General features: G+C 49.1%; 1 protein-coding gene across 12 annotated transcripts in view; it reads right to left on the bottom strand.

Moving 5' to 3' along the window:
* SLC4A4 (solute carrier family 4 member 4) overlaps nt 1-27107 on the bottom strand; it is a 146558-nt gene that overhangs the window by 16417 nt on the left and 103034 nt on the right. For 8 of the 12 annotated variants that reach the window (XM_086890757.1, XM_086890761.1, XM_086890758.1 and 5 more), the window contains 12 exons: nt 22209-22285; nt 16567-16724; nt 12383-12470; nt 11081-11235; nt 10696-10809; nt 9169-9343; nt 7352-7485; nt 5659-5930; nt 3624-3694; nt 3110-3298; nt 1985-2098; nt 1448-1609 (listed from right to left, as the gene is read on the bottom strand). In XM_086890757.1, the coding sequence (XP_086746883.1) occupies nt 1448-1609; nt 1985-2098; nt 3110-3298; nt 3624-3694; nt 5659-5930; nt 7352-7485; nt 9169-9343; nt 10696-10809; nt 11081-11235; nt 12383-12470; nt 16567-16724; nt 22209-22285 (1709 nt within the window). Of the gene's footprint in view, nt 1-1447; nt 1610-1984; nt 2099-3109; nt 3299-3623; nt 3695-5658; nt 5931-7351; nt 7486-9168; nt 9344-10695; nt 10810-11080; nt 11236-12382; nt 12471-16566; nt 16725-22208; nt 22286-24626; nt 24723-27107 lie in introns of all 12 variants that reach the window. The other 4 variants (XM_086890754.1, XM_086890753.1, XM_023927081.2 and 1 more) reach the window with 1 other exon arrangement.

The raw sequence follows: 27107 nt of genomic DNA, 5'->3' as shown, positions 1-27107 counted from the left end.
AAAACAGGAAATCCAGCAGTCACAAGTGCCAAGAGAAGAAATGGAGAAACAAAAGAGCCATCAAGAAAAGGGATCTTCAGAAAAACAGCAGACAAACCTCTAAGGTTTGCTGTTTTAAAACAGATTAACCTTTTAAAAATCCCATTCAATTTGATTTTATTGGAAAAAACAAATGATCCAGGCCTAGGATGACCCAGGAGGGAGAGCCATCCAGCTTCTCTTGAATAGTCCTCACTGTTTTCCTCACACGTGAGCTGCTTACCTTGGCTGGCTGCTGGCACCGGGATGGGCACCCAGCAACACCCTGCCAACGCTTCAGCAAGGGATGAGCAGAACAAAACAGCTTTTTTCCTACAGCAGATCTCGTCTATAGAAGGGGTTTCTGCTGTGGAACGACAGGACGGGGCTTTTGGGAACCCTCGGTTCCACAAAATACCATACTCACACCATAACAAAGGAAGCAGGGAATACATTTTTTACATCAAAACAGCAAAGGCTGGAGCATTTGTAACTTTGTTACTAAAAAAGTACAGCCAGTGCTGACAGCAAAACCGCATTCAGTGGTTCATAAGCTGCGGAGATGAGGGGCCCCTTCTTCATGGGGGAAGAACAGCAAATGTTTTCCTACAGTGTTTAAGAAAATGCTGTGTCTGCTTGGTTAGGTGCAGGAGACAGACCTAAACCTGTTCAGCCATCTCTGAGGAACAATATCAAATTTATCTGTCCAGATACACATGCTTGGCTAACAAGGATGTTCTGAGGGATTTTTTTTAAACCATCAGCCAGCAGTCATCACTGTGCACAGGAAACCTTTCCCAATCCCTGGTACTTCAGCACTCTCCTCCAGACTGGGCTCAGGATGGGCTGAAATTACACATTACTTGCCTAGTGTTTACAGCAACCACACGACTTGAAACATCCTCCTCTTTTCCAAGCAGATGCTCCCTTCCCATTTCCAACAGCTCTCCCAATAACTGATGAAGCAGGTATCTAAATAATGACCCACTACTCCCTGTGTTTTGAGGGAGCCATTACTCCCACGGGTCACACCACTAGGAACGTGCCCTGTTAGCAGGAGGGAGAGTCTTCTTTTACAGGAATTTAATATTTTTCAATAGAACTGACCGTGCAGGGAAAGGAAGAAAAACCCTACAGGCATGAAAAACTGCATAGCACTGGTCTGGAAAGTTTGTTTTAAAAACATGACTACATCTTAGGCTGTTACATATCAGCTCTTCTTTCAATAACATCCAACTGGGGCTATACCCTTGGTATGTCCCAAATCTCTCCAGCTCATTGCTCGTATTTGACAGCACCCTGCAGCCTTGGCCACTTCTCCTGCTTTGGAACAGCAGCCAGGGACAGGGAATAGGCTCATGTCCACTAGGGAGGAAGGTGACAGGAGGAAAAAAACCCTGCAGGTGCTGCAGGCACAAGGCACACCCACCTTGAGCTTGTGCTCCTTCCTGTTGACGATGACGGCGGTGATCTGCTGGTCCATGAAGATGAGGATGGTCACCAGCAGGGCGGGGATGGCTGCTGCCAGGTACACCCACCACGGGTTCCCTCCGAAGGGGGGGATAAACCAGCCCCTCTCGGGACTGGTTGGCTTGGAAGGGCAAGGAAAAGAAAGCTTGGGTTAGAGGCACAGCACAGGGGAGGTGACATCCCAAAGCCAGGTTTGCTCCCAGCAAGTGGAGCTTCAGGGAGACACTTCAGGTTTGTGGCAATTTCATCCTTCCCCATTACTCCCCCAGTAACACCAGTCAAAGATTCCAAGCACAAAGGCAAAATTTAGGAGATAAATCAGCCAGTTAAAATGATGCTAACAAAAAGCATCCTATCCCTAACCCTCTGAGTAAACCAGCCTTTGCCAGGCCACTGCCTACATTCCCATTCTGAGGGAAAGTCATTCCATCCAGGGCAGGTGTGAGGGAAAAGGAACCTCTTCCAAAAGCCAGCAAACAAGCTGACAACAGCATACCTTGAATTCACTTGGCACAATTAGTTTTGGTGTGTCCACACCAACCAGGGCATCTATTCCACAGAAAATCAAAATGGACAGGATAATGGCAAAGTCACTGATGAGCTTCCGGGCCTGAAAGAGACGCGGTGTCATAACCACAGGAGTCAGCACCACGAAACACCATTCCACCCACGCTTTAGTGTCTGCATGAGAAGCCCTGGCAAGACAAGCTCATCCTTTCCTCTCCCACAAACATGCCCACCCTCATGCCCAGTGTGTCACTTGCCACACATGCCTTGGTACTTCACTGTGTTCTCTGAAAGCCTAAATGGAAGCACAAAAACAACACAAACTTCCACAGCTGAGATTCTCTGAAGGGCTGGCTGAGATTTCGTTGTTTGCTGTTCAAGAAATAAGTCAACCTAAGCAGACAGGGAAACAAACCAGGCTTCTCAGCTAAATCCCTAAGACTGCAGCTCTCCTGAAGTCACTGGAATACAACAGCTTAGTGCTGCCACTGCTCAGACCCCAGAATTTAAGCAGACAGGGGCCACTGCGCTAGCCTGGAACTGTGTGAGCTTTCCAGAGCTGTTGTTCCTTCCAGGGTTTGCATGGTTACAGATAAATTGAGCTGCATTCCAGCCTGGATGGAATTTGTTTCCTTTTTATTAAAAGTAAGAGAGGTTCAATTGTAACACAGTGGAACAGTAAACATCCATGCAGGATAAATCCCTGTGTGTCAGAATGCCAGAAACAGGGCAGTCTCAGGGAGAAATGGCTTTGGCACACACAGGGAGCGCTGCCTCGCACGCCTGGCCTGGGATCCTCACCAGGGGACAAAACAAGCAGATGCACCTGAGACGTGCCTGTAAGCTTGGAAAGGTTGATTTCAGCACCTTTAAAATCCCCATCACATTACCCAAACAGGTTACAGCTCCTCTTGGCTCCTCTGCTGCCCCACCTGTGCTCCCCAGAACCACTGGGAGCGACCCCAGGCATACCTTAGATAACCACATCCAACAACCAGCCAATGCAGCCTGCCTTCCCTGCAGGGCATCCTTCCCTGTGTGTGGGACAGCAACTCCACAAGGAAGGCTGACCTGTGCCCTCAGACAGACTGATGGGGTGACAGGAGATACTCACAGTGGTGGGAAAGTAGCGACTGGTCTTGAATTTCTTCAGGGCCATGGAGCAGGTGTAAGTGCCGAAGAAAAGGATGAAGGACATGAGGGTGATGTCAGGGACATAGTCACAGTTGTTGCCCACAAGCTGACCCCCATACTTCAAGCACTCCTTGGCTGTCAGAGCTGCCCAGTCAATGGTGGTGTTGTCCTGCAGAAAAGAGGCAATGTTTCAGTAAGGCTGTGTATACTCTGCCTGTGCTGGGACAGGAATGGTGACAGAGTATCCAGGAGGAACAGGGAGGCATCATGTGGGAGCTACAAATCATGCAATCATAGAATGGTTCGGTGAGACCATTTTCCTGCTGGTGTTTGACTAAAGGGGCTGTTACTCTGTGTCTCAACTTCCTTCCCCCACCAGGGATGTGATCCATCAAGCTCTCCTTCCTTCTCCTCATTATCCAGAGCTCAGCAGCAGAGTGGCACCACAAGACTCTGCAGTCCATGTGATCCCTGCCTTCCCAAGGGGAACTCACCAGCTCGGAGGAGGGAGAGACCAGCTCATAGTCTGACAGCACCGTTGTCCTGTTAAGTAATGAGCCATTAACTGCAAGAGAAAAGAAAAAAAAAAAGGCAATAGGGTGAGCAGGATGCAGGAAACAGTTAGGAAGGAGAAGCAATTCCAATTGTTAAATAATTTCTGGGCTCTATCAAGCTGTCTACCACCTCTTTGCTCCAGTAAAGTGAGTCACAAGTATTTCAGACAGACTCAAAAGCCTCAATCATCAGTCACTTACAAAACAGAAAAAGAAAAGGTTAAGTGAAACATAACCCAAACCCAACTGGGATTATATTATGAGTTCATGGTAAAAAAAAAAAACAAGCCACAAAACACCAGACAGACAATATAATATTTCATAGCTTTCCAATATTTTTCTAATGATTTCTGGATTAAATTAAACACCCACAGAACACTCCTAATGATTAATTGCAAATGCAAGCACAACGCCAAAGATATCCAAAAAAGCAGAATACATTTCAGTGTCCAGCATAAACACAGTTTTGAATTAAAGAAAAAAGAGAGCAGACAATCAAAATCAACAGGATGGGGATCATTTCTTTGAAAGAAGGAGCAGCCTTCCCTGTGGCTTCTGCAGCATTAGGAATCATAAAGGACTGACAGCAAGAATAATACAGATGCTGAAAGAAATCTCCCTGGATGAGTTATAGCTGTGCCAGCTAGCAAAGAGTGGAAAGAGCCTTGCCCAGCCAGTGAGGATGGGTGCTATGAAAGCAAGGGTCAGGTGGGGGAGGTTTTAGCTGGAGTTGGAGTCTGCTGGCTGTGCTGGGAGGAGGAAGGACAGACAGGGTTAGGTGGTCATGCAGATGGAGACAGAAGAGAGGAGGAGTCCATGCTGTGTGGAGCTGCCCACGCAAAGGGTACAGAGAAAAGGCATTAAGAGTTTTTAAGATAATGAGGGACTGATGTTGGTGTCAGTCACGCCCACGCTGCCAATGAATTTGAGATTTCACTCAGAAATGCAATCCTTCCTGCAAATGGGCTCGTGGCCCCTGTCCTCACGGCCTACAGAGGTTTTGCATAAATGAACTTTTTTCACTTGGCTGTCTGGAGAGCTGCAAGTGCTTCAATGGGAAATGGAGACTTCCAATTTGGCACTGACCATTCCATGGTCCCAGTTTCAAAGAGGAAACCACTCTGCCAATCCAGTGGAGGCAGAAGCAGAGCAGCATCCTCGTGCTCCCCAAGATCCAGTGTTTAACAGGGCAGGCAGGCACCCAGCCCCCAGGGAACCGGCTCCTGACACCCAGGAGGAGCAGCCAGCAGCTTTTCCTGTTGGACAGGTGTGCTGAGATAACCTGCAGTTTACTTTGGGCACAGATCAACCCTCTTACTCACTCCCCATTGTTTGTGGGTTCCTAGGAGTGGTCCCCACTTCCCCACTGGTACGGCCAGCGTCTCTCAGTTTGGATTTGGGTTTTGGAACCCTTTGTTCCCAGAGCCAGAGGTACACTGGCTGTATCTGCCACACAGCCCACGCTCCAGAGATAGGCTGCCCTGTGGATACACCTCCCTTCTTGGAAAGGAAGGAATTGTTTGTGCTTTCCCTGTCATCCATGGAACCAGGAGGTGGGAACCACCCACGCTTGGGTAACGCCTTGAATAAATCCAGCTCCTGAAACGGCAGTGACCTGAGCTCCATGGCAGCGACCTGATCTGCACAGCAGCGACCTGGCCACAGCTTCTGCCCCTTGCTGGAATTCTTGGAGGAGTGCCATTTGCAACTGACAGCCACAGGGATGCAGGGAGACACAGGTGCAGAAAAAGCTTCTGCACTGGTCATGATGCTCTCTGGAGGAGTTCAGGAAGGCCAGCTGTACTGATATTCCACTTGGGATGCAAGGTGAAATTTACCTCTTGGCTTCCTGAGACTAAGATAGGATATCTGAAGGCAACCAATAAAGAAGGAATAATCTACCTATCATCTGGGAAAAGGAGAGCAAAGGCCACCTCCTACCTACAAACTGGAGAGGTAGTGAACACTCCCTTACCTGGATCTAGTGGTTTACAAGCACATGAGTAATGTGTGATATAGTCCACCTTGAACTGGGAGTTGATGGGATAATGATCTGCCAGCTTGATCATCTTCTTGAAAGCATCATAAATGAAGATGAAGCTGATCAGGGAGGAAAATCCTTCTTCGGTGAAGCGTGTGAAGTACTTGACCAGGAAGCTGGCGTCGGTGGCCACAAGAATGAGACACTGGAAGGCTGACCAGAGGCCGATCCAGAGGCGGAACTCCAGGTAGTCAAAATCATTGTCCCTGCAACGAGACGAGGGTGGCAATAAAGGAAAACATTGGGTTAGGTAAGATCAGTAAAATGATCAGTACAAAGCAGATGCTACATGGAATGAAGAAGAGTCAGGGGAAGCTGAGATTGGACATAAAGCAAAGATGTTCTCCCAGAGGGTGGCTGGACACTGGAATAGTCTCCCCAGCGAAGCAGTCACAGCACCTGACCTGATGGAGGAGTTCAAGGAGCACCTGGACAGTGCTCTTGGTCATCTGCTTTAGGTAGTTTTAGGTAGTTTGGCCAGGTGCAGAGAGCTGGACTCGCTGATCCTTATGGCTCCTTTCCAACCTGAGATATTCTATGATTCTATAACAAACCCTGGTGCTGGGAATGGCAGGCTGTGGAGAACCATGCACCCAACTGCATCATTCCCTCCTGGGAACGATGGCCCCTTGTTTGCTGCTTGAGGCTGAGGTGCTGTGCTGGCACAGAGGCCGAAGGGGGGCTTTGAGGGATGAACAAGTGGCTAAAGGGAACACTGGAGCAGATATAGGGACCTGCCAGGAAGGCCACAGCATGTTCTGGGGAAGGACTCAAGTGGTGGTGGGACTGGCACGCTCAGCCAGCTGTAATTCTCTGGAAGCCAGAAGCCCTGACCTGGAAGAGGGCAAGGAGCAAGTAAGAAACAAAGTGATTTAGAAAAAGACAAGGGAACAAATGAAAATACGAGACCCGAGTGACAACTCTGAAATATGTGGAGTCAGTGCCTGAGGGGGCAGGAGGTCCCATCCATCTCAAGGCAGCTGGCAGAAACCCAGGAACACTTACTCCACACCACTGAAGAACTTCAAAAAATTCAAACTATATTATTTTGGCTTTTGCTCCTCAAATTCCTGCAGCACTTCTGAAGCTGACAGAGCAGGTGGAAAAGCACCGTGTCCTGTAGGATTGGTCACCGGTGCCAGCACCGCGGAGCAGCCGAGGCCAGACGCACGGCTGGGTCTGCAAGGTGTTTTTAGGGATCTTTTCAGACACACACACACAGAGTCACACTCTAAATGAGTCAGGAAATGAGAAGTTTTTCTACTTTTGTTCCTAGCAGGGAACAGTGTGTTGTGAAAATGAACCACAAATGCATTACTGAAAAATCCAAGCACTTCATTCCAATTTCTTTGTACGAAAGGCCTGCTTTGAAAACTCTTGAAGGATTCCTCAGGGAGGACTGAAGTGGCCAAGGGTGTTTTTCAGGAGGCCCCACAGAGACAGGCAGCCACACACTGGGCAGCGCCCTGGGGAAAATCCCTGATGCGATTGCAGCGGATCTCAACGAGGAACGAGACGTTTCATTTTGTGCCGTAAATCCCCTCCTTCCCCACCAGCAGGCAGCTCATTCCCTGGCTGGGGCTTCCTCCGTGTGGGACATTCCTGCCCTCTCCTGCCACATACTCACTTGCTGAAATTGAAGAGGAGCCGCTCAAAGACCAGGACGGGACCTGTGCTGCTCAAAATGGTGAGGGGCTGACCAGCCAAAAGGCAAAATATGGCGCCGGTGACAGCCGTGCCCAGGAAGCTCTCCAACACGCCCTGCGGAGACACAGCAGAGGAGTCACTCCTGCAGGATAACCCTCGTGTGCTCCCTGACCCCGTGCCCAAGGGGAGAGCAGCCTCTGCCCCCCCTGCAGCTCCCAGCCACGCGTTGGTCCCACGCAAGCCAGGGTTACTCGGGATAGCCACGCATGCACGTGCCCATCCTCCCTTCCACCTACGCTGCAGGGATGGGGCTGCAGCTTCCCTGGCTGAGCAGGGGTACTGCAAGAACTGAAATCCAGGTCTGGGTCTCTCTTCCTTGAGAAGACACGGGTTAGTGTTGACACTGAGGAAAGCATTAGGCTGGCTGCCTTTGGGGGACTGGGAAGGATGAGCCCAATAATCCCGGGGCAAGGAGCAGCCTTCACACAGCTGATGCCCTCCACTCTTCTTGTGTTACTCCTGGAGAGGGCCCTCGTGGCCAGAGCATCTGGATTCTCTTTTCCCTGTGTTCTTCCATGTGTCTAAAGCTAAGAATAGTGTCTTTTCTTGGAAACATAAAACTCAGGAGGGAGCTGTGAAGGAAGTGCTGGCTGGGGCAGCTCCTGGCACAGGGTGCAGGGATGGGCCATGCTCAGTGCTTGCCCCAGCAGCAGCCACATCACTGCTTACAACAAACAAGGCACATGAACTGTGATGTAGCAGCCCCAAAAATACTGCAGTTTGGGGCTTTTTTGCTACTTGATAGTAAGTATTCTTGAGACTTTTGGCCACAATAAAGCGAGTCTGAATTTGAACTAGGTTTGGAATTCGGTAACATTTCCCCTTCCTCCTCTAATTTGAAGACTGCACCTTGTGCAGAGCAGACAGGCTTTGCTCTGCTACCCCATGACAGTCCAGTGTTCACTGGTGGGTCCTGGAGGCCTCTCCATTCCTGACTTCCATGAGTCTCAGAAAAGGCAAACTGTTTGTACAGGAGAGAGGGGAGCTGGGCACTGCACAGGCTGCTGGATCTTACTCTAGCCTGTAATTCATCATAGGGTTCCAGATATGTGCCCTCATTTCCTATGTTGGACTTAATGAAACCTGCATGAATTAATAATTCAGTCATTGTCATCATGAGCTTAATTATTGCTGGGAGATTTGACTGAAGTGCACAGGCTAAACAGAACCTATCTAAACACAACCTCCTGCTTTTCCTATTATTCCACTAAGACAAAGCACCTACAGCACTGTTAACACAGAATCCCTTCTCTTCACCCTGAGCTAAGCCATTGATCCAGCTTGTCCATGGATATGTGGCTGCTTCTCAGCATGTGACCTCCCACTACTACAAATTCATCTTTCTGAAGACCTGACATTTTTCTCTTGTGTTACTCATTTTCCCAATTATTTTGGGATTTTTTTTCAACCAGAGAGGCCAAAGCCCAGGTATTGCAGGAATCAGGCAGAGGATTCAGACTTGGCAAACTTAATCGGACTAAAATGGTACAACTGAGAGCAGATCAGAGGAACTTCTCTCTACAGAAGGAGCAAAGACCTTGTCTGTCTCTTGGGCCTGCTTTTATTCCATTTAAGGAACTGCTGTACAGCTTCTCAAAGGACAGCCGCAGCAGCAGAGCGAAAACACGGAAAACCTCCATTATCGTACCAAGAATTCCAGCTTTGCCAGCAGCCAAACACTGCCTGGACAGCAAAAGGCAAATGCTGTATTTGCTGGCTGTGAAAGCTCTTGCCCACCTGCATGTTCTCCGTAGCATCCCCAAGCAATCCCCCAAAAGTGATGGCATTGGTGACAGTGGCCAGGTAGATGAAGAGGATGGCTGAGAGGGCCTGGATATTTAAAGCGTCGTAGAAGTCGCTGGCGAAGAACGGTGCTTTCCTCTTGATGTCTTTGATCAAGCCCCCACAGAATCTGCAAGGACAAGCAAGAGGAGACTCATGGAAGATGTTTCGCTGTGGAAGTCACCACGCTAAGTCATCGGAGATGCTGCCAGCAATGAAGTATTATCTCAAAGGAGTGAGATCACTGCATTACAAACAGCCTTGTCACAGCTGTGGCGGTCCAGGGATCTCAGAGAGAATGTTGTAAGGGAAGAGAGTATCTCAAACATGTGATGCAGCTGGAAACAGACAAATTTCAGGACAGCAAGCCACGCTTCTGCTGAAACAGACCTCTACAGTTTGTATTTCAGGAAGCTCATCTGTTGTTTTTTTCCCCCAAATATATTAGTTGATGTAATTAAATAGATTAACTCTGGTCTAAATCCCTGCCTGAATTTCTCCATATAGCAGACACCGTGGCTGGGCGAGCCAAACAATCTGCTGCATGGAAAAATGCTCCAAAATCATAACCAGCAAAAGAACTACAAGTGAAAAAACAAGGGAAATACTCTTGGACAACAGAGAAGTCACTCACAGTCGTCCCTTTTTGTATGATCACAGACAAGACGTATTTAACTCTTACAAACTCCACATGGCACTGACACTGCCAGCATGAAAAATGTTTGTTTAGCCTCTTGTTCCCCTGCTCACAGCTCCCCACCCATGCCAGGGCTGCCCAGACACCGTGGCAGACAGGCACACGCCACCTTCTGACCCCAAACCAGGATGGTCCACTGCCTTGTACACACTAATGTGCTGTGAAGACTTTTAGACTCTTCTCCTAGGATTTAGACTAGAACTAGAGCTGAAAACGAAGATACAGAGTGGGAGGGAGGGCACAAAGCCACCACAAAGCCCTGTGTGCTGATCTTGAAACACTGAGCTTGCTGTTTCGTGGCCACCTGAGCTGTATTCCCACTGCAGTGGACTTTTACATGGCACAAAGCAGAGTAATAAAGCAGAGAGCAGGGCCTGGAGTGCTGTCACCTTCTCTATTTCTATCCCATAAAAGCTTTCAGCTGTGCAATTCAACCGCAACACTTAGGTCCAGAAAAGGGAACATTTCTGCTTTTGGCTAAGGCACCCCTCCAGCAATCCAGATGGATTAACTGAGCCTTGTACCTGCCATGTTTATGTCCCTTATGGTTCAACTGACTTCACAGGCTCCCATCAGGCAGCACCTACCTGTCCTTTTTAACACCCCTCTATCATTTAACGAGCGTCTGGTTCATGACATTTTGCCATTTCCTGAAGCCACGTGTTCGGGACCCTTCAGACAGCCTCCCTCTGGGCCCACTTTGAGGTCACACCCCAGCCTGTACAGCCAGCCCACTGGGGTGGGAATGTTTTTGGCCAGGGAGGCATTGCAGGGGCGTCACCGACCTGCCCGTCCGCTGCAGCTCCTCGCAGTCGCCGTGGCCGCCGCCGCCGTGGCCCCCGTCGTGGGGCGTGTCTCCGTTCATCTGCAGGTTCTCCCCACCAGAGTACATGTTCTTCCTAGGCAAGGACACGGCATGTCACGAGGACCAGGAAGAACCCCTAAGAGCCTGGCTAACTACCAGCTATGTCACTGTGTGCCTACAACAGCGCCTCAAGAACATCAGGAAACAAGGAAGGCCTGAAAATATCCCCAGGATTTCCTAAATAGTGACAGACAGGTGCAGGTCACTCCACACACCTGGCACAACCGGAACACCGGCTTTTCCCATCCCCTTTCCACACCTCATGCCCACTGTCCTTCACCACAGAGCCCCTCTCCTGCTCTCACCTCTTATCTGAAGAAGGGAGGGACTTGGGGGGCTCTATCCTAATGGCTGGATCCCATTCCCCGGGGGGGAGCACGATGACTTCATCCAGAAATTCATCGATGCCTGCGATCAGGTCCTGACGGTCCTTGGCTTTATAGGCAATGTCATGGAATACCTGTAAGGAAAAGAGACTTCTTGTGGAGAAGGTTTGCATCTTCTGTGGCCCTGACTCCAGAAGCAGCTGTAGAGTTCTACAAAATCAATTTAATTCCTTCTCAGAAACTTCTGAAGAAGTATCGGGACATGTTCCACAAGGAGGTGTGACCCTTCCTTTGGCTGGATAACAACAAAGATTCATTTTTTGCAGGCACATATCTAATTTTAAGCAAAACATCTATTTCTAACCTTTAAAAATGTTAGTAAAGCAATTATCTGTTTCTTCAGTGCAAAAAAAGGTTTCCTCTACGTAAGGACTTTCAATTGCACTTGGAGAAGACACTTTGCCAAAGCCACCTGCTTCAGTCTATCAAACCCAGATTAATTTTCAACCCTGTGACACAGAACTGATGACAATATTTACTCAAAAACAACATCACAAACTAATTTAGTGAAAGGCTCGGTATTAATCATGAAGAACAAATGAGAGAAGAGAGAGCAGGGAAAAAAAAAACATTAATGCTGAATTTTATAGGAATCTTCTGGACTGTGTGGAGAGGAGGTGGATGAGTGTGTGTGATGGATGAGCTGGTGGCAGGAAGGGACTTTGGGGCTATGGAAAGCAGATCACTGAGGGGCAGAAAGCAGGAGAGCTGGGAGCAGCTGAGCTGTAATTAAGGAACTGTAGGAGAGCGAAACCACGCCAAGAAACAAAGCTGATGTGAATGAGCCCCAGGGACACGGGAAGAAAGGAACTGTAAATGAATGCTGAGAGCCCAGCCCTGGCAGCGAGGGGAGCTGCTCCTGGCTAACACATAAACACTGCCTGTGCTGGGGATGCTGCACCACACACAGCCAGGGGGAAGCAGCCCCGTGGGCAGCACCTGGATATCCCTGGCTGAGGGATACCGGGACACAAGGTGAAGACCACGGCACCATAAATTCAACTATTAATTCACAGTTGATGCAAAAGAGCGATTGCTAGCAGGAAAACACACAGGGTGGACAAACCCCTCCTAGAGTCACACTTTTAAGAAGCCAGAGGCAATAATTATGTCAAGAGATGGAATAAGGAGGTAAGGTGGATATTTCATTCCTTCCTGCTGCCCAGGCTGGAGGGAAGGTTACTGGGAGAAGCCATTTCCCATGGGAGATGCCACACCTACCTCATCCGACATCAGTGTAGCAATGGCTCGGCCGATCTCGTGATAGGACTTGGCTTTGCCCTTTGGTCCCAGCAGAATGAAGAGAAATCTGACAAAACCAAGAGATTGTTCCCACTTAGGATGGCAAAACGAACTGCTTAGTGCTCACACAACACCTAGACAGAAATGTGACTTTAAGAACTGTGGTCCTTGTTGGAGCCCTGGAGGCTGCCAGTGGCCCCAGGCTAACTTGGGAGCAGAGGTTACACCCTGTGGCCCGCCATGCCCTGTGCACCACAAAAGCCTGTCCACCTCCACGGGGATTTGTTTCATGGAATCACAGATCAGTTTGTGCTGGAAAGGATCCTAAAGGCCATCTAGTTCCAGCCCCCTGCCATGGGCAGGGACAGCCCCTACTAGCCAGGCTCCTCCGAGCCCTGTCCAAGCTGGCCTTGGACACTTCATTTTTCACACGACCTCTCTGGGCAGCAACAACATCCAAGTCACTGCTGAAGAGTTTAAAAAACACCATGATATGAAACCTTTATCAGTGCAAACATACAGATGAAATAACCTCACCAGAAGCAACTATGCCCTTCCAAGGATTGGATTAAATATTATTTTATCTCCCTAACTCAAATATGATGAGGTACTTATGGCTTACGAGGAGTACTATATCCAAACAAGTACTTTCTGTTCAAAAGAATCTGGAGCCCTAAAAGAAAAAAAGGCAGCAAGTTAGTAGGACAGGATCCATAAATACATACTGATTGGCATTACTACATAACACTTTTTAATTGAGTTCTTCACGAGGCGTTGGAGTGTTTTACTTGAGGTTCACAGGGAGGTGAGTAAGCCACACACGCCCAGGTCACGTCCTCTGCTCTCCTCCCACCTCCTGGAACTTTCCCTGCTTTACCAGTTCTTATGAAATAACATTCAAGAAAAACTGTTCCTCAGCCAACTCCTTCCAAATCCAGGATGCAAATTAGCCAAACATATTAATATTAAAAAAAAAGAGGTTCATAACTTCAGGAGTTGGTAGAATTGGAGTTGGTTGGAGCTGGAGAACGCTGCTTGGCATTCTTCTGGTTTTCCAGGAGAACCAGACACTTTTATAACCTTCTTCTACAATAACCCCAACCAGCTGGCTCTTTCCCAGCACAGAGCAACAGCACCTGAATACTCCTGCACTACTAAAACACTCTTGAAAACAAGGAGTCTGTGGCATTTTCCACATTCTTCATCCTAATTCAGCTCAGAACTGCCTTCAGTGGGTAGAGCAAGATCTTTCTGTGGGCCAAACACTACAAACACAAAAACATTAATGCATTTTAGTTTAGCCCAAACTAGATTATGTCTGCATAGATTTATTATCATTAAGCTATGAACACCTCCAGCTACAACAGCTTTCACTCCTAGCTCTGCTGTACTCCTCCTCTTCCTCTGCTGAAGGCCACTTGAGAATTCCTCCCTGCTGCACACAACACATGCTGAGCTATCCAATGCCCATTGCTGCTGCTTAACTTGTTGCTAATAATGCTCTAAGGCAGGGAATGTGAAGTTCCACCAAGCTCAAAGTCTCTCAGAAGCAGTAACAAAACCCAATGTTTCTCTCAAGGCACTGCTAGAACAGCAACTCCCTAAGGGTTAAAGGCACCTGAGCAAAGGAACCTCAGCCAAGCCCTGGAGGAAAGGTGTCTCTGCAGGGAAAAGCCCCTGTAGGGAGGCCAGGGAGGACCAGACTTCTGGATCTGCCCCCCACTTCCCCAGTGACCTTTGGGCAAGTTATTTCACTTCATTTGAGACCTGCAGACACTGGCCTTTCCCAGCTCTGCACACCAGGCTCTGCAAGTCAGTGCAGCTTATCTCCAAAAAACATCTTCCATCTTCTCCTGGCTCATTCCTCATCTTTCTCCCCATCTTCATTGCACTAAACAGCAGCCTTGAACACACGATGGTGCACTGCTCTCATGAAAACACAAAGCCATTCCCAAGCCCTGCTGCCAGCTCAGGGCTTATCCAAATGAGGAGTCCCAAATACTGTGGGATGAAATTCAACACAACAGAAGGCCTTAAAGGTTTTCCCAATCTGATCAGTAAAAAGACAACTCAAGAAAGGCTGGGATATCTCTATTCCAGCTGCATATCCCTGATTTTTCTATTACTAGCCCCTGGGCTCTGGAGCCAGGGTGGGAGAGCTGGGGGTGACCAGCCTGGAGAAGAGGAGGCTCCAGGGAGCCCCTTACAGTGCCTAAAAGAGAGGGACTTGGGACAAGGACCTGGAGTGACAGGACAAGGGGGAACGGCTTCACACTGACAGAGGGCAAGGGTACATTGCATATTAAGAAGAAATTCTTTCCTGTGAGGGTGGTGAGGCCCTGGTTGCCCAGAGAAGCTGTAGCTGTCCCATTCCTGGAAGTGTCCAAGGCCAGGCCGGACGGGGTTTGGAGCAACCTGGGAGAGTGGAAGGCGTCCCTGCCATGGCAGAGGGGTTGGAGTGAGATGGTCTTTGAGTTCCTTTCCAACCCAAACCATTCCTTGCTTCCCTATCCGCAGTTCCTTAAGAGCAGGAAATGCTCACCTAACACAGCACCCCAGGCACAGGGGCTGGATTGGCCCTGAGCCAAAACCTGCAGGTTTAACCCCCTCCTGCCCTACACCAAACCAACGGGAGAGGCAGACACAGGTCACACTGGCAGTCACACTGAGAGACCTGGCCCACAGCGCCCAAACATCACTAGAAACCCCGAGAGGCTGCAGTGCCCAGCTGGGACCGAGTGGCACCCCAAGTCTTACCAGGAAATCAACAATTTAACAAAAGAAAAGGAGAAGCCCCAGGGGACAGGAGGCTGGGGATACCAGAGGCTCCAGCTCCGACATCCTGCAGAGTCTGAGGGCTCTGTGTGCAGGCCCACGGCAGGAATGCCGGCGGCACCGGAGATGTTCCATCACAGCTCCCCGCGGCCCTGAGGGGATTTCCTTGATTGAATTTCATAGGATGCAGCCATGGCAAATGGCTCTTCATCACTCATGAAAGCCACCTAATGAGCCTTCCTGCTTTGATTATTTGCTTTGGAGAACAGCAAATGGATAATAATATTTCCTGGGAAAAATGCTGGCATGGAAGGACATACTGCCTTGATTAGTGCAACTGAGTAATGAGGCTGCCCAGCAATCCTGGATCTAACTTCCTGGCTCCCACCACCACAGCAAACAACACCTAACCTTCCAAGTGCTGAAAAGAACTTGGAGATATGTTTAAAAAATAGTCAGTGGGATTAGAGCTGGAAGCTGAAATGCTGAAGCACACAGAGGCCAGGAATGTTGAATGAATGAATAAATAACCTGCTACAAAATGAAGGCACATCTGGGTCCCCACACTCCTGCCTGAATGCACAGTGTGTACAGACAGCTGTGGACGTGGCTGTAAGAAACCACTTACTGCAACTCCAAGAAATACAAATACTGCTACTAGCACTAAAGAGAAAAGCTATGTCCTCTTTCCTCTTTGTCTGCTACACAGAAAGAGGCAAGGATTCCAACAGCCATGTAACTTCCACTCCATACAAGGGCTGTGATATTGCTATGAATTCACATAGGGCAGCTTGGACAGGCAGGCATATTCAAGCAGTGACTTCAAATATTTAAGAACACAAGACATATTACTATTTGTGAGACTGAAATTAATCTGCTACATGAGTCACAATAAATAAAATATTTCTCTGACATTTTTCCTTGAGCCATTATGCATTACAAAGCAACAAGCCCCAGCAGAATTGTATGTCCTGGTTCACCTGACTTTTTTTTTTCGCCCCAGGAGGGTCAGAATTGAATCTTCCATTTGAAATGAGCTGAAGAGGGATAACATGTGCAGCAAAAATGTGCAGAGGGAATCTGGGATCTGTACAGAAGGGGCAGGAAAAAGGCCCCAGGACTTAAATTCAACACTGACAGTGCCCTTTACTGCTGAGTTGTTAGGTCAGTGTGTTTGTGTAATGGTTTACTTATAACCAAACTCAGGACCAGAAAATGATGAAGCAGCTTCAGTGAGTTTTGTTACTTTACACCACCAATCCTGACGGTTCTGCATGTCACGGGATGGAAAGCGGTGGAGAACATCTTCTGGCCTGTTTTTTCTACTTTCCCAGGTGGAAATGCAGGCTCCCTGTGTGGTGCCCTGCCTTGGGGCTGGGTTTCCTTACCGTGTGGGAACAGGGACCTCGGTGAGAGCTCCCAGCATGACCGCCTGCTGCAGCCGCACGAAGGCAATGAAGGGGCTCTCCAGGAAATCCACCTCCCCCACCAGCACGTTGGAGGCCTCAGCATCACGAGGCAGTTTCTTCATGAATTTATTCTTCAGCTGCAGCAGGGAAAGAGGAAGGGAAAAAAAAATTGTGTCAGGCACGTTCTTCTCATCTCTGCACCTCTGTGCCCTACGTGTGCATGCTGGAGGGCTCCGCAGTGAGCACCCTCGGTCTGGATCCAGCCATGGGGAAATGCCATCCACAGGGAATGGGAAAACACTGCAGCAGCACCAGCCACTGGGTTCTGTAACTCAGCCTCTGCGAGACGCCTTTGTTTGAACTTCAGCAGCGGCAGAATCAATTTGGAATTGAATCTGGAAGTAAGGCTTTTGAAAACCCTGCCCTCGGCTGGTTCCCAACCTGCCCCCTCTCCCTGGGTGATCTCTGGAGATGCTCTGGGCGTGCCTGGCGAGGGGTGAATGGAGAGGAAGGATGTACTGCCAGGAGCACCGGCGACAGGGGGGCACTGAACTGGGCTATGAATCCCTAATGAGCTGCATGAGGCCACTCCAGGAAGCAGAAAAATGGAAGAAGTCTCGAGAAAGCAAATGAATTGATTAAACAAGAAGAAAACTGCTGGAACTATCCTACCCCTACATGCCACCAGAAGAAATAGTAAATAAGCATCAAGGAGCACTGTGGAGGAAGTCTGGAGAAGTGCTACCAGTTCTTCCACAGCACTTGGGAGCATGGTGGTGGTAAAAAAATAATGGGAAGATGGTAAATCCACAAGAAACGTTTCACGTGCCTCACCAGGTTGGCCACGTTGCTGAAAAATAATCATTCAGCAACACCAGGGCTGGTTTGGACACCCAGTCCAAACCCAGGTGATTCTCTGAGGCAGAACTGACTTGCAGGGCTTCCTGTGGCCAGCAGCTCCTGAGGCCGAAGGCTCCAGACCCTTCCCCCCTGCCCAGCACAGCAAACCACCGTCACTAATTTTAAGAAGTTGCCATTACAGTGGGTTTTTTTTATCTCCAAATGACTTTTGCAGCACCACTTGCCACTTTCTTAAATCATTTATCAAACAGGTAATGAGTGCAGTCAGCACTTAAAATCCATTCTGAACCATTCCCCAAAGAAGCTTTGGAAAGATCTGGCTCCTCAGCAGCATCCAGGAACAAGGGAGGGACGAGGGAGCTTCACTTTCCCCTGCCAAACTGAACATCATTCCAACCCAACCACTAATGTTATGATAAAAGCCACAGGTCTCCAGCACTGTACTTGCAAAAAGGCACAGCAACCTCAAAATCCCAATTTCCTTAAATGCACTGTAGCACTCAGATCATCAACACCGCTCTGGATCGATTGGGATTGAAAGCAGCTCCTAAGTACACACTCCTAAGCAGCACTTAAGGAAGCCTAATTCCCCCTGGAACTTGAAGCTGTCTCTGTTTTTCTGTATCTGCTCACACATAGGTTTAAGATCACCTTCCCACAAGTTATCCCCTGACCACCTGCCTCCAGGGGTACCTTCCAAGCTCCAGGCTGCTCCACATCACCCCAGGATGCTTTAGAGAGCCACTGTGGATATGGGGAGAAACCAGGCAGGCAAAACTGCTCTCTGCATCAAGAAAAGCAGGAAAAGTAAGGGCAAATTTGGTTAACTAAACTTTCTAGAAACTTTTCCTTTCCTCCAGAAGGGTGGCATTGGTTGTACTGGAAAACAGTAATTTTCACTGGAGCTCTGTGGAGTGAAAGTACATCACCCAGGCTGACAGACCTCCAAATGGGGAATGTCTGCTTGCAACTGTGGAGATGAGAAGATGCTCCAACAGGAAAAGCAGGCAATCACTCCCACAATCAATCACAGGACTGCATTCCCAAGAATGGGATCCAGCCAGCGCCTCTCTGTCCATGGGTCCCGAGGAAAGGCAGGAGGGTTTCTCTAAACAAGGCCAATTTCTTTTTTAACCTCAGTACTGGCTTTGGCACAGATCCCCTGTTGACATGGAAACAGTGGGTTGAACACACAGTGTCTACACCACAACAAATAAGAAGGGTTTTGTGCCTCCCTGTGAGTGACTGTATTCATTCAGAGCCAGGCTCGTCCCACATCCAAGCCCTCTGGAAGCACAGATAACGCCAGGTCAGGAAACTCCCCTTATATCAACATACATTCCCTTTCTAGATGCTGTTGCATCAGCTCAGGAATAGCAGGTCCCTGGGAAAACACATTTCCTTTCATGTCCCCTTTATTTTCCATGTTGAGCACTGAAGGAGTCCCGGTGGTTGAGCCACTTGGAGCTGCCAAGGACATTCTAACAGAGCACAGCCAAAGGATTTCTTGCAGGACGAGGGACTGGAGTGGGAACAGCAGTAGGAACTTCCCCAGCTTCCTGTGGTCTGTTGGCACTGTGGCACCAGAGGGGCTGATAAAGCATCTATCTGACTCTTTTCAGTCACTTTCCTTCACACATAAGCTGAAAAAAAGAGTTTTAAATGTTTTTAAAATATTAGTATGTGGCTGCCCCATCCCTGGAAGTGTCCACAGCCATGCTGGACAGGGCTTGGAGCAACCTGGGCTAGTGGAAGGTGGCCCTGCCCATGGCAAGGGGTGGAATAGGATGATATTTAAGATCCCAATCCATTCTGAGATGCTGGGATTCTATGAATACAGTGCTAGTGAAAAACTTGATCCAACAACTCGATGTTCAGGAGCTGGAGGAATTCCCCGGCCATGAGAGGTCCTGGTTTTAGGGACATAGCTCCAGCATCACTGGTGTATCTGGCAACAGAGAGCTGGGAGCCCAGGAGAGGGCAGGAAGTCTAGATGCTCACTTATGCATTGCTATATAGAAAAGAAGAATAAATTGTCCCAAAATGCCACTGCTTGTCTCTCCAGGTACAAATGCCCAGGGCATTATCTGCAGCCAACACTCCTAAAATACAACAAATGAAGGCAAACCCCTTCTGTGCACTGCTACCTCAGGAGCAGAGAAAAGGGAACACACCTCCCCTTCCCTAACTACCTTCATAAAATGCCAAACAATCCCAAAGCAAAAAACACAAAGAAAGAGCAAACCCCAAATCTGTGGGCCCTTGCTGAAGCTGTTTCTCATCGGAGCAGTTTGAGCCTGGGCCCCAGCAGCTCCTGCAGGATCCTGAGCCAGCCCCTCTGCAATCCCAATGGATCAAGCCACCATTCCCATGGCAGAGACAGCCAGCTGATGCCAACTGCCTGATTCTGCCTGGGTCCCTGGCAGTGGGGATGAACCCGGGAGGATTCTCTGACACATCAGATCTCTGATACGCATGTGAAACCCAAACCTTACAACATCCAGAGAAAAGGAGCAGGAACGCTCCAGGTCAAAGGAGTATGCTGGAGTATCCTAAACTCCCTAGGATTATTAGCTGCACCACTCCAAATAGCATTAAAGGCTGCAGAGCTGAATATTAAGGATGTAGGAGGACAGGAAAATCACTGAAGGTACAAAGAAGTTTGGATAAATGTATTCATTAATTGTATACACACACACACACATATATATATATACACACATATATATGTGCATATATTGTATTCAAAGCCTTTTTTCCTCTAAAACACAGGCACACAATCCTCTATCTGTATAAACCACCAGGAACTGATTAAGGATGCAGGAAGGCAGCCTTGCTCCATGCAACTGCTATAAACTGACCTCACCCGCCGCAGTTCTTACACGCAGACAAACAAATAAAAATTGGGATATTCTGTGTCTCCAGCAGACTCTCCCCTGCCTGGATGGCCTCACTAGCTGTCCAGGTGCCAGATGGGATGCCCAAATAATGACAGCCAGTCTCCTTGCTGCCAAGGCAGGCCAACCTGTTCCCTTAGCAGCTCGTGTTGTGGTAACACGACGGATTATTGCCGTGCCTCCCGTATGGCACGCTGAGTCCTGCTCAGGAAGTTGCCAGGCACCACCACAATGCCACAAACTCAATCAAGGCAGGACTTTGAATGAAAACTGAGCTCTAAGGTGATGTCTCAAGGCGCAGAGGACAAGGCTCCCACTTGTGCTAAGTTCATCGGCAGGACACGGGCTAATTAACCGAGAGGATTTTTGGAACCCTGTGCTTAGCAAGGAACGGCTCTCGCTACCAGGAGCCAGACATTCTGTACACTGCAAGTTAAAAACTCTGGAGTGTGCTCCCAGCTGCATCTAATAACAGATTTCCCAGATATCAGTGCTACCAAAACATCTATTTTTATACCCAATTCTCCACAGAAGTCCATTATCTGGATTTCCAGAGACACGGGAGGAGCAGCGGGGACCGTCTGCACCGCTGAGAGCTGCAAGGCTGCTGCAAGGCTCAGCCCCAGCTTTGGGCTGGTGTAGCATAAAAACCCCAATTACAATGGGATAAAAAATATAACACAGAACTTTGTTCAATGGCAAAAAAGCTATTTAACAATCCTCCTTCTTCCCCAGGTGTGGCTGTGTGTATTAAAGGAAACTGCTATTAGAAAACACAACCAATACACATGGTACTACAACACTGCATGACACTGAGGTCAGTGCAAAACACGCTGTTCCCCTTCTCTTTCCATGGAAGTGTATTTCTTTAGGCAAATATCTATTTCTTTTTACAATATTTAATTAGTCTGGACTCACTTTTCTACCTCAATTATGTTGCTGTGTCCCTTTCAGGCTGCACTTAGAGAAGACTCTGACCAGCCATTGTTGAAGGATGGGAGTCACCCCCAACTGGCCAGCAACTCTGTGCTACCCAAATAATTTTCCAAAGTGATTCTCATTTGCATTCAGAATCACCATGGGACTAGGGAATGCTGAAAGACACAGACAAAAAAAGAGATTCTCCGAAAGAAACAGCCGGGCTTTGAGAATAACCCACTTTTTGAACCCAGACAAAAGGTTTTTTGAAATTTGCACAGAGACCTCATTCAGCCACCAGTTTTTCTAAGAGTTGGAATAAACTTACTCTTACCCCTCAGAACGGGCAGCCTTGGGAAAGGATGGAAACACACACAAAGACAGCCCGTATGCCATACCCCAAACATTACCCTAGTCTAACAAAAAGGTCAAGTCCGTGGAGATTTGTCACTGGAGGCCAATTTTAACTCAATTACTGACTGCATTTTGGAGCTGCTCTCCCACATTACCTGTCAGCACAGCCACCTTCCTGCTGGGACGTGCAGGGGGAGGTGGCACCTCTGTTCCACCAGCTGCTGCAGCAGGGACACGTTCCCCTGTGTGCTCCTGCTCTACCCCATGGTTCCCGTGAACGCTCAGCCCAGGGTGCTCCTCTGCTGGCCCTTGTAACCCCTCAGCAGGAAGAGGATCCAAAATCCATCACTCCCTAGGTATTTTCCCTCCTTTCTCATGGGGATCAGCAAGACATCCATGTGGTGTCACTTGCTTCAGACCTTGCAGGAGATGAACCTGCTGTTTCCAAGGGTTGGTGTTTAAAGAGTGGAGGAACCACTCAGAGGACTCGACAATACTCACTCCTCTTCTTCAGGTACAGTGGAGCCCTTCCCCCAACATCCAGCTCCTCTCCAAACACATTCCCGAGCGAAGGCTGGACCTGGAGCTTACCTGGTCCTTCTCAGGCTTGTCCGAGATGTCGTTGAGGCTGGTGGAAGTCAGGTTTCGGTGAGCCATGGCCGGGCTGCCTGTAACAACAATGTTGACACCATTAAAACACCTGCTTGCATCCAGTCAGAACACAGAGGCTCAGGCTACAGCAACACCTTTCCTTGGGAGGCTGGTGTGGGGAATTCCAGACCCTGCCAAGCTGCTTTCTGTCACTTGATGTGGCACTGGGGGGATTTAAGATGCTAATGCTTCATCACCTCTGACCCACAGCACTCCAGTGACTCCCAGCACAGCAGAAGAGCCCAAGGACTTTCCATAATTCCTGCCCGTGGGAGAAAAGCAAAGCAGCACCACACTGCTGGCCAGGTCACCCAGGACCCACCACAAACCCATCCCTCCATGGGGCTGGGACCTTCCAGGGTGCCAAGCCCTGGCCTCAGCTCTCCTGTGTGGCTGGCACCTGCCCCCCTCCATCCCAGTCACTGCACACAGCGCAGGCAGAGAGGGAGGGCAGCAGCTCCTGGTCCTTTGAGACAGCCTCTAATGAGCACCTCCCTCATTATGAGTAGGCTCATTAACTAAGCTCAGGAGCCTTGAGCATCTCCCTGATGAAAACAACGTGTGTGCCACGCTGACGGGCCAAGAGTCACCAATTCCTGACACCAGATTCTCTGGAGAGGTGAAGAAACTCTCCAGAGACACAGCAGAATAATTAAACTGAAACCAACCCAAAACACAAGCAAACAAGAAACCAAGAGTAAACAAAGACTTCTGGGACAGATACAGGATTGGAAATCACAGCTGTCACTATGAACTGTTATAAATTATCCTGAAATGTTCCCATTTCTTCTCATCACGTTTGCAGGAATCTGAATCACAGCACCGGGAGCTTTCATCCCAAAGTTTCTGACCATGAACTTCATTGGAAAGAGAGGAAATATTAAGGAAAATAAAAAATGGAAAGGAGGCATCTCCTTGTCTCATTATTGAGGCTGTGTTTTGAGACAATATTTATTTGATATTATTAAAAGCAATGTCCAACTTCTCGGTTTGAGGGAACTCCCAACACAGCTCCCAGCACAAACAAGCTCAATAATAAACCAGCATCAGGAGCAAATAGCCAAAGGAGTGGGAATAAAAAACTCTGCACTCCCCAGGGCTGGGTTTTCTTTACAACATAGGTGAGGACAGATTCAAAGTAGCTGTACCTGCTGTGTGTTACTGCCACGTCCAGCACCATCAGCACAGCCCGAGCCAAGCACAATTAGACAAATCACATATTACAAAGGGGGATCCTCAGCTTCAGCTCTTCCCACTGTTATTTAAGACCCCACTTGGCTGCTATTTTTTTCCAGATTACATCAGTTGTTTGCTTTGTTTATTAGATTCCAAGCTGCCTGTTGTTCCCTGTGATATAGTGACCCTTCTCCCAAGAGGAGGAGGAGGCTTGTGCCTTTCTCTCCCCACACTACCAGCCTCCTTCTCCTAGGGAGGGTCAACGCAGCCACACAACCTCAGAGCAGCTCCAAACAAACCTTCTCCTGATGGGCTCCACACAGCCACACAAACTCACCACAGTTCCAAAAAATCACCTGGAGTACAAAGTTTGGGCTGCTCAGACCCCTGTGGAGGACTTCTGGCACACGACACTCACTCTCTTATGGTGTTTGCTAACGAAGGATCATTTCCTGATCCAGGCCCAGCTCCCATTCCTTTCTCTCTGGCAAAGGTGACATGAGCCTGTCTGTGGCTGTGCTCAGCCAAGGACTCGTGAGGGAAGCACAGCACGCAGTCCAAACTCCTCTGTGCTATTATCTCATCCTATGGATCAGCTCCATAGTAACCTGCCAAGGGGAATACCCTGGAACTCAGACTTCAGTCGCCTGCCGTGGCCACCTGAGAACACCTCTGTGCCACTGGCTGTGCCTTCCTGGGAGGAGCAGCGAGCTCCTCTGGGATCAGCAAGGCTCACATGTGACACAGGGAATCAGAGAGGAGCAGTGCTGGAGACCTGTCTGGCTCACCCCAGAGAGATCAAGCTGGCAGACTATTTCTAAGTACCATTCATGTGAAAATTAAAATATTTAAGCCCCTTCAGCAGACAAAGGATACTGCAAGAGATCAAAAAAAAAAAAAATAGTGCCAGCAACCAGCTTAGATTCCCCTTGGAAGGGGAGTCTGGCCTGACCTACCTGCTTCATCCCAGATGAAGGAAAAAGGGAAAACAGAATGAAACAGAGCAGTGGAGGGGACAGTGAGCATAAAACAAACAGCCAGAGTAGCACCACTCCCCACTGAAGGCATCTTGCCACTGTTAACGCAGCAGCAAGCGTCAGGAGCCCAGCTGGTGGGACTTGCCACTTGCCCTTGCTCTGCTGGCCCCCAGGCCGCCCGCCCTGAGCCCTGCCCGGCACTTACTGAGCCATCCCACGCTGGGGCTGCGCTGCACTCCCAGCTCATCGTCCAAGGTGCGCGTGGCCAGGCAGGGCACGGAGCTCTCGAGCGGGCTGCGTGCTTGTGCCAGGCAAGCAGGAGACGGGAGCGGCAGCAAAGAGCAGGAAGAGAGCAAAGGGGAAAAGTTAAAAGAAAAGAAAATAAAATTATGCCAGGAAGAAAGGCTCGAGCAGTGGTACAGGAAAGCCAGGCAGGAGAGAAGGTTTGAGCTGCACAGTGCGGTCACCAAAGCCCACTCATTTAGATCCTGACATCTCCCCCGCAGCTCCAGCTCGCAGCGTTCACTTGGCAGGGCTGGACACAGCTCTCCATCCCTGGTCTCTGAAGTTCAGGCATCTCTGAAGCAGATCTCAAGGAGGCCAGTGAGCAGCTGTGGTGCTGGTGGCACCGAGCAGCTCCAGGCCACAGCACCACCAGTAACAACGGGTTTTTGAAAATAAAGACCAGGTCATGTCCCAGGAGCAAACTTTGAGCATCCTGACCCCATCCATACATATTCAGGCACACCGATCCAGACTTGGAAATGCTCACCTTAGTCTGCAGCGCTTCCAATGATGCCAATACATACACTGGTGGGGGTTTTCCAAGCATTCCTTGGACACCACCTCACTTCTGACTTCAGCTGCTCTCCTCTGTGCTGGTGCTGTTCAGCTGATGCCACTGCTCAGCTATCAAGGCACTGAGGTCACAGTTCATGTGAAAAACACTGAACTGAATAATTGCTGAACCAGAGGAGCCATGGCTGCCCCATCCCTGAAGTGTCCAAGGAACAGAGCTTGGAGTAACCTGGGCTAGTGGCCCTTCCAGTGGCAGGGGGCTGGAACAAGATGCTCTTTCCTTCCAACCCAAGCTCTTCCAGGATTCTGAAGCAGAATAGAACCTTCCTCCCCAGCACAGGCAGGTACCCTCCTGTCTGTGCCTCAGCTGACACCTTGCCAACAGCCTGCTATTCCCACTCAACTGTTTGCAAACCATGCTGCCAGCACAGTGTGAAGAAGCCGTGCTCAGGAGGTGTTTGGGCAGCGCCCACGCGGTGGTGGGACTGTGCCATTATTTACGGTGGTTAAACACACACACTTAAACACATCACAGCTTTCTACAGGCTCTGCCAGCTTGGCTTTAGCAGCATGTGATCGCTTCTCGCTTGCCAAAGGCTCCCACAGGTGTTAAAATATACAGAACGCTGGCAGGCACGAAGCTCTGAAAGAAACATCTCAGAAGGGATAGCAAATGTCATCACAGAAGGCTGGTAAATATTGATTGGTCCTCAGGCACCTGCAGAAGGGATGGGGAACACAGATCCCACGTTATACCGTGGCAAACCCCAAGGTGTGCCAGCTGGAGCCCTGCTAGCCCAGGTGTTACAAGGGTTGTGCCAGGAAGGGATACAATGAACTCTTCAAAAGCCACGCAACAAAACCAGACACACACGAAAACCTGTCAAAAATGCATCAAAACCCCCTGCAGGAGTCCCATCAACATGTAACATGGAAATATCCTTGCTGAACACTTCATACAGCTCAACCTTCTAGCAATGGAAGCAAGGGGAAAAGGGCTGCAGCTTCTCAAGGTAACGTGGAGGGATTGCTTAGTCCAGCTTGGTATGGCCACAATTTTGGCAATCATCTTTTTCTTTTTTGCTTTTTTGCTGAACAGACAGCAAAAGAGCGTTGGGATTTACCCTCCTCCATCCGTGGCACACAAGGAACTACCCTCTTTTGCCCGATTCCTTTCCCAGAGCAAAGGGATTCCTGACAAACACCCTGCCGCAGCATGACCCACGCCAACTTCTGTGATACAGAGATGGAGAGCAGAGCACACCTTGGCCGTGTCTCTGCCCATCTCATCACTGCCTCACCTTCAAACAGAGCACTGACATGACAGATGGGGGCTGAGGATGACTCGCTCCCAGGAACCACAGAGCCACTCCCATCCCTAGGGAGCGCTGGGAAAGGACAGAGATGCTCCAGGATCGGTTATGGCAGGGAGATGGGCAGTACCTCATTCTTTCTTAGGTTCCTGAATTTCTAGAGGCATCTGGGATAACTGCATGGGGCTCATTCATCTCTGAAGTAAAAAAAAAAAATAACATTTTGGAGGCCCTAAGACTTCAGTTATTTAAGCACTCTGAACCAAGTGAGACAGAGGCACCTCAGGATTTTTTTGAGCCATGGCCCAGGGTGTATTTCCAAATTTCAGATCTAGCAAACAGATCCCACCCCTGAAGTATTCAAGGGCAGCTTGCAGAAGGTGTCCCCACTGAGCCAGTCAAGCAGGGGGCAGCTACACCAGCCCATAAAGCTGCTGTGCAGAGGGCAGGCAGATACTCAGACCTGGTGGCAGCATCAATATTGGATGGAAGTTTCACTGACACTGAAGTGAAAACAAACACCTACCTGGAAAGAAACTCTAGGGAAATTTAGGAGTGCTTGGGGCCGGTGGCAC

This window comes from Cyanistes caeruleus, chromosome 5 (genome assembly GCF_971803275.1).
Source record: "Cyanistes caeruleus chromosome 5, bCyaCae1.hap1.1, whole genome shotgun sequence".
NCBI lineage: Eukaryota > Metazoa > Chordata > Aves > Passeriformes > Paridae > Cyanistes > Cyanistes caeruleus.
The sequence above is the reverse complement of the archived record's forward strand: the minus strand, read 5'-3'. Positions and strand labels throughout refer to the sequence as shown.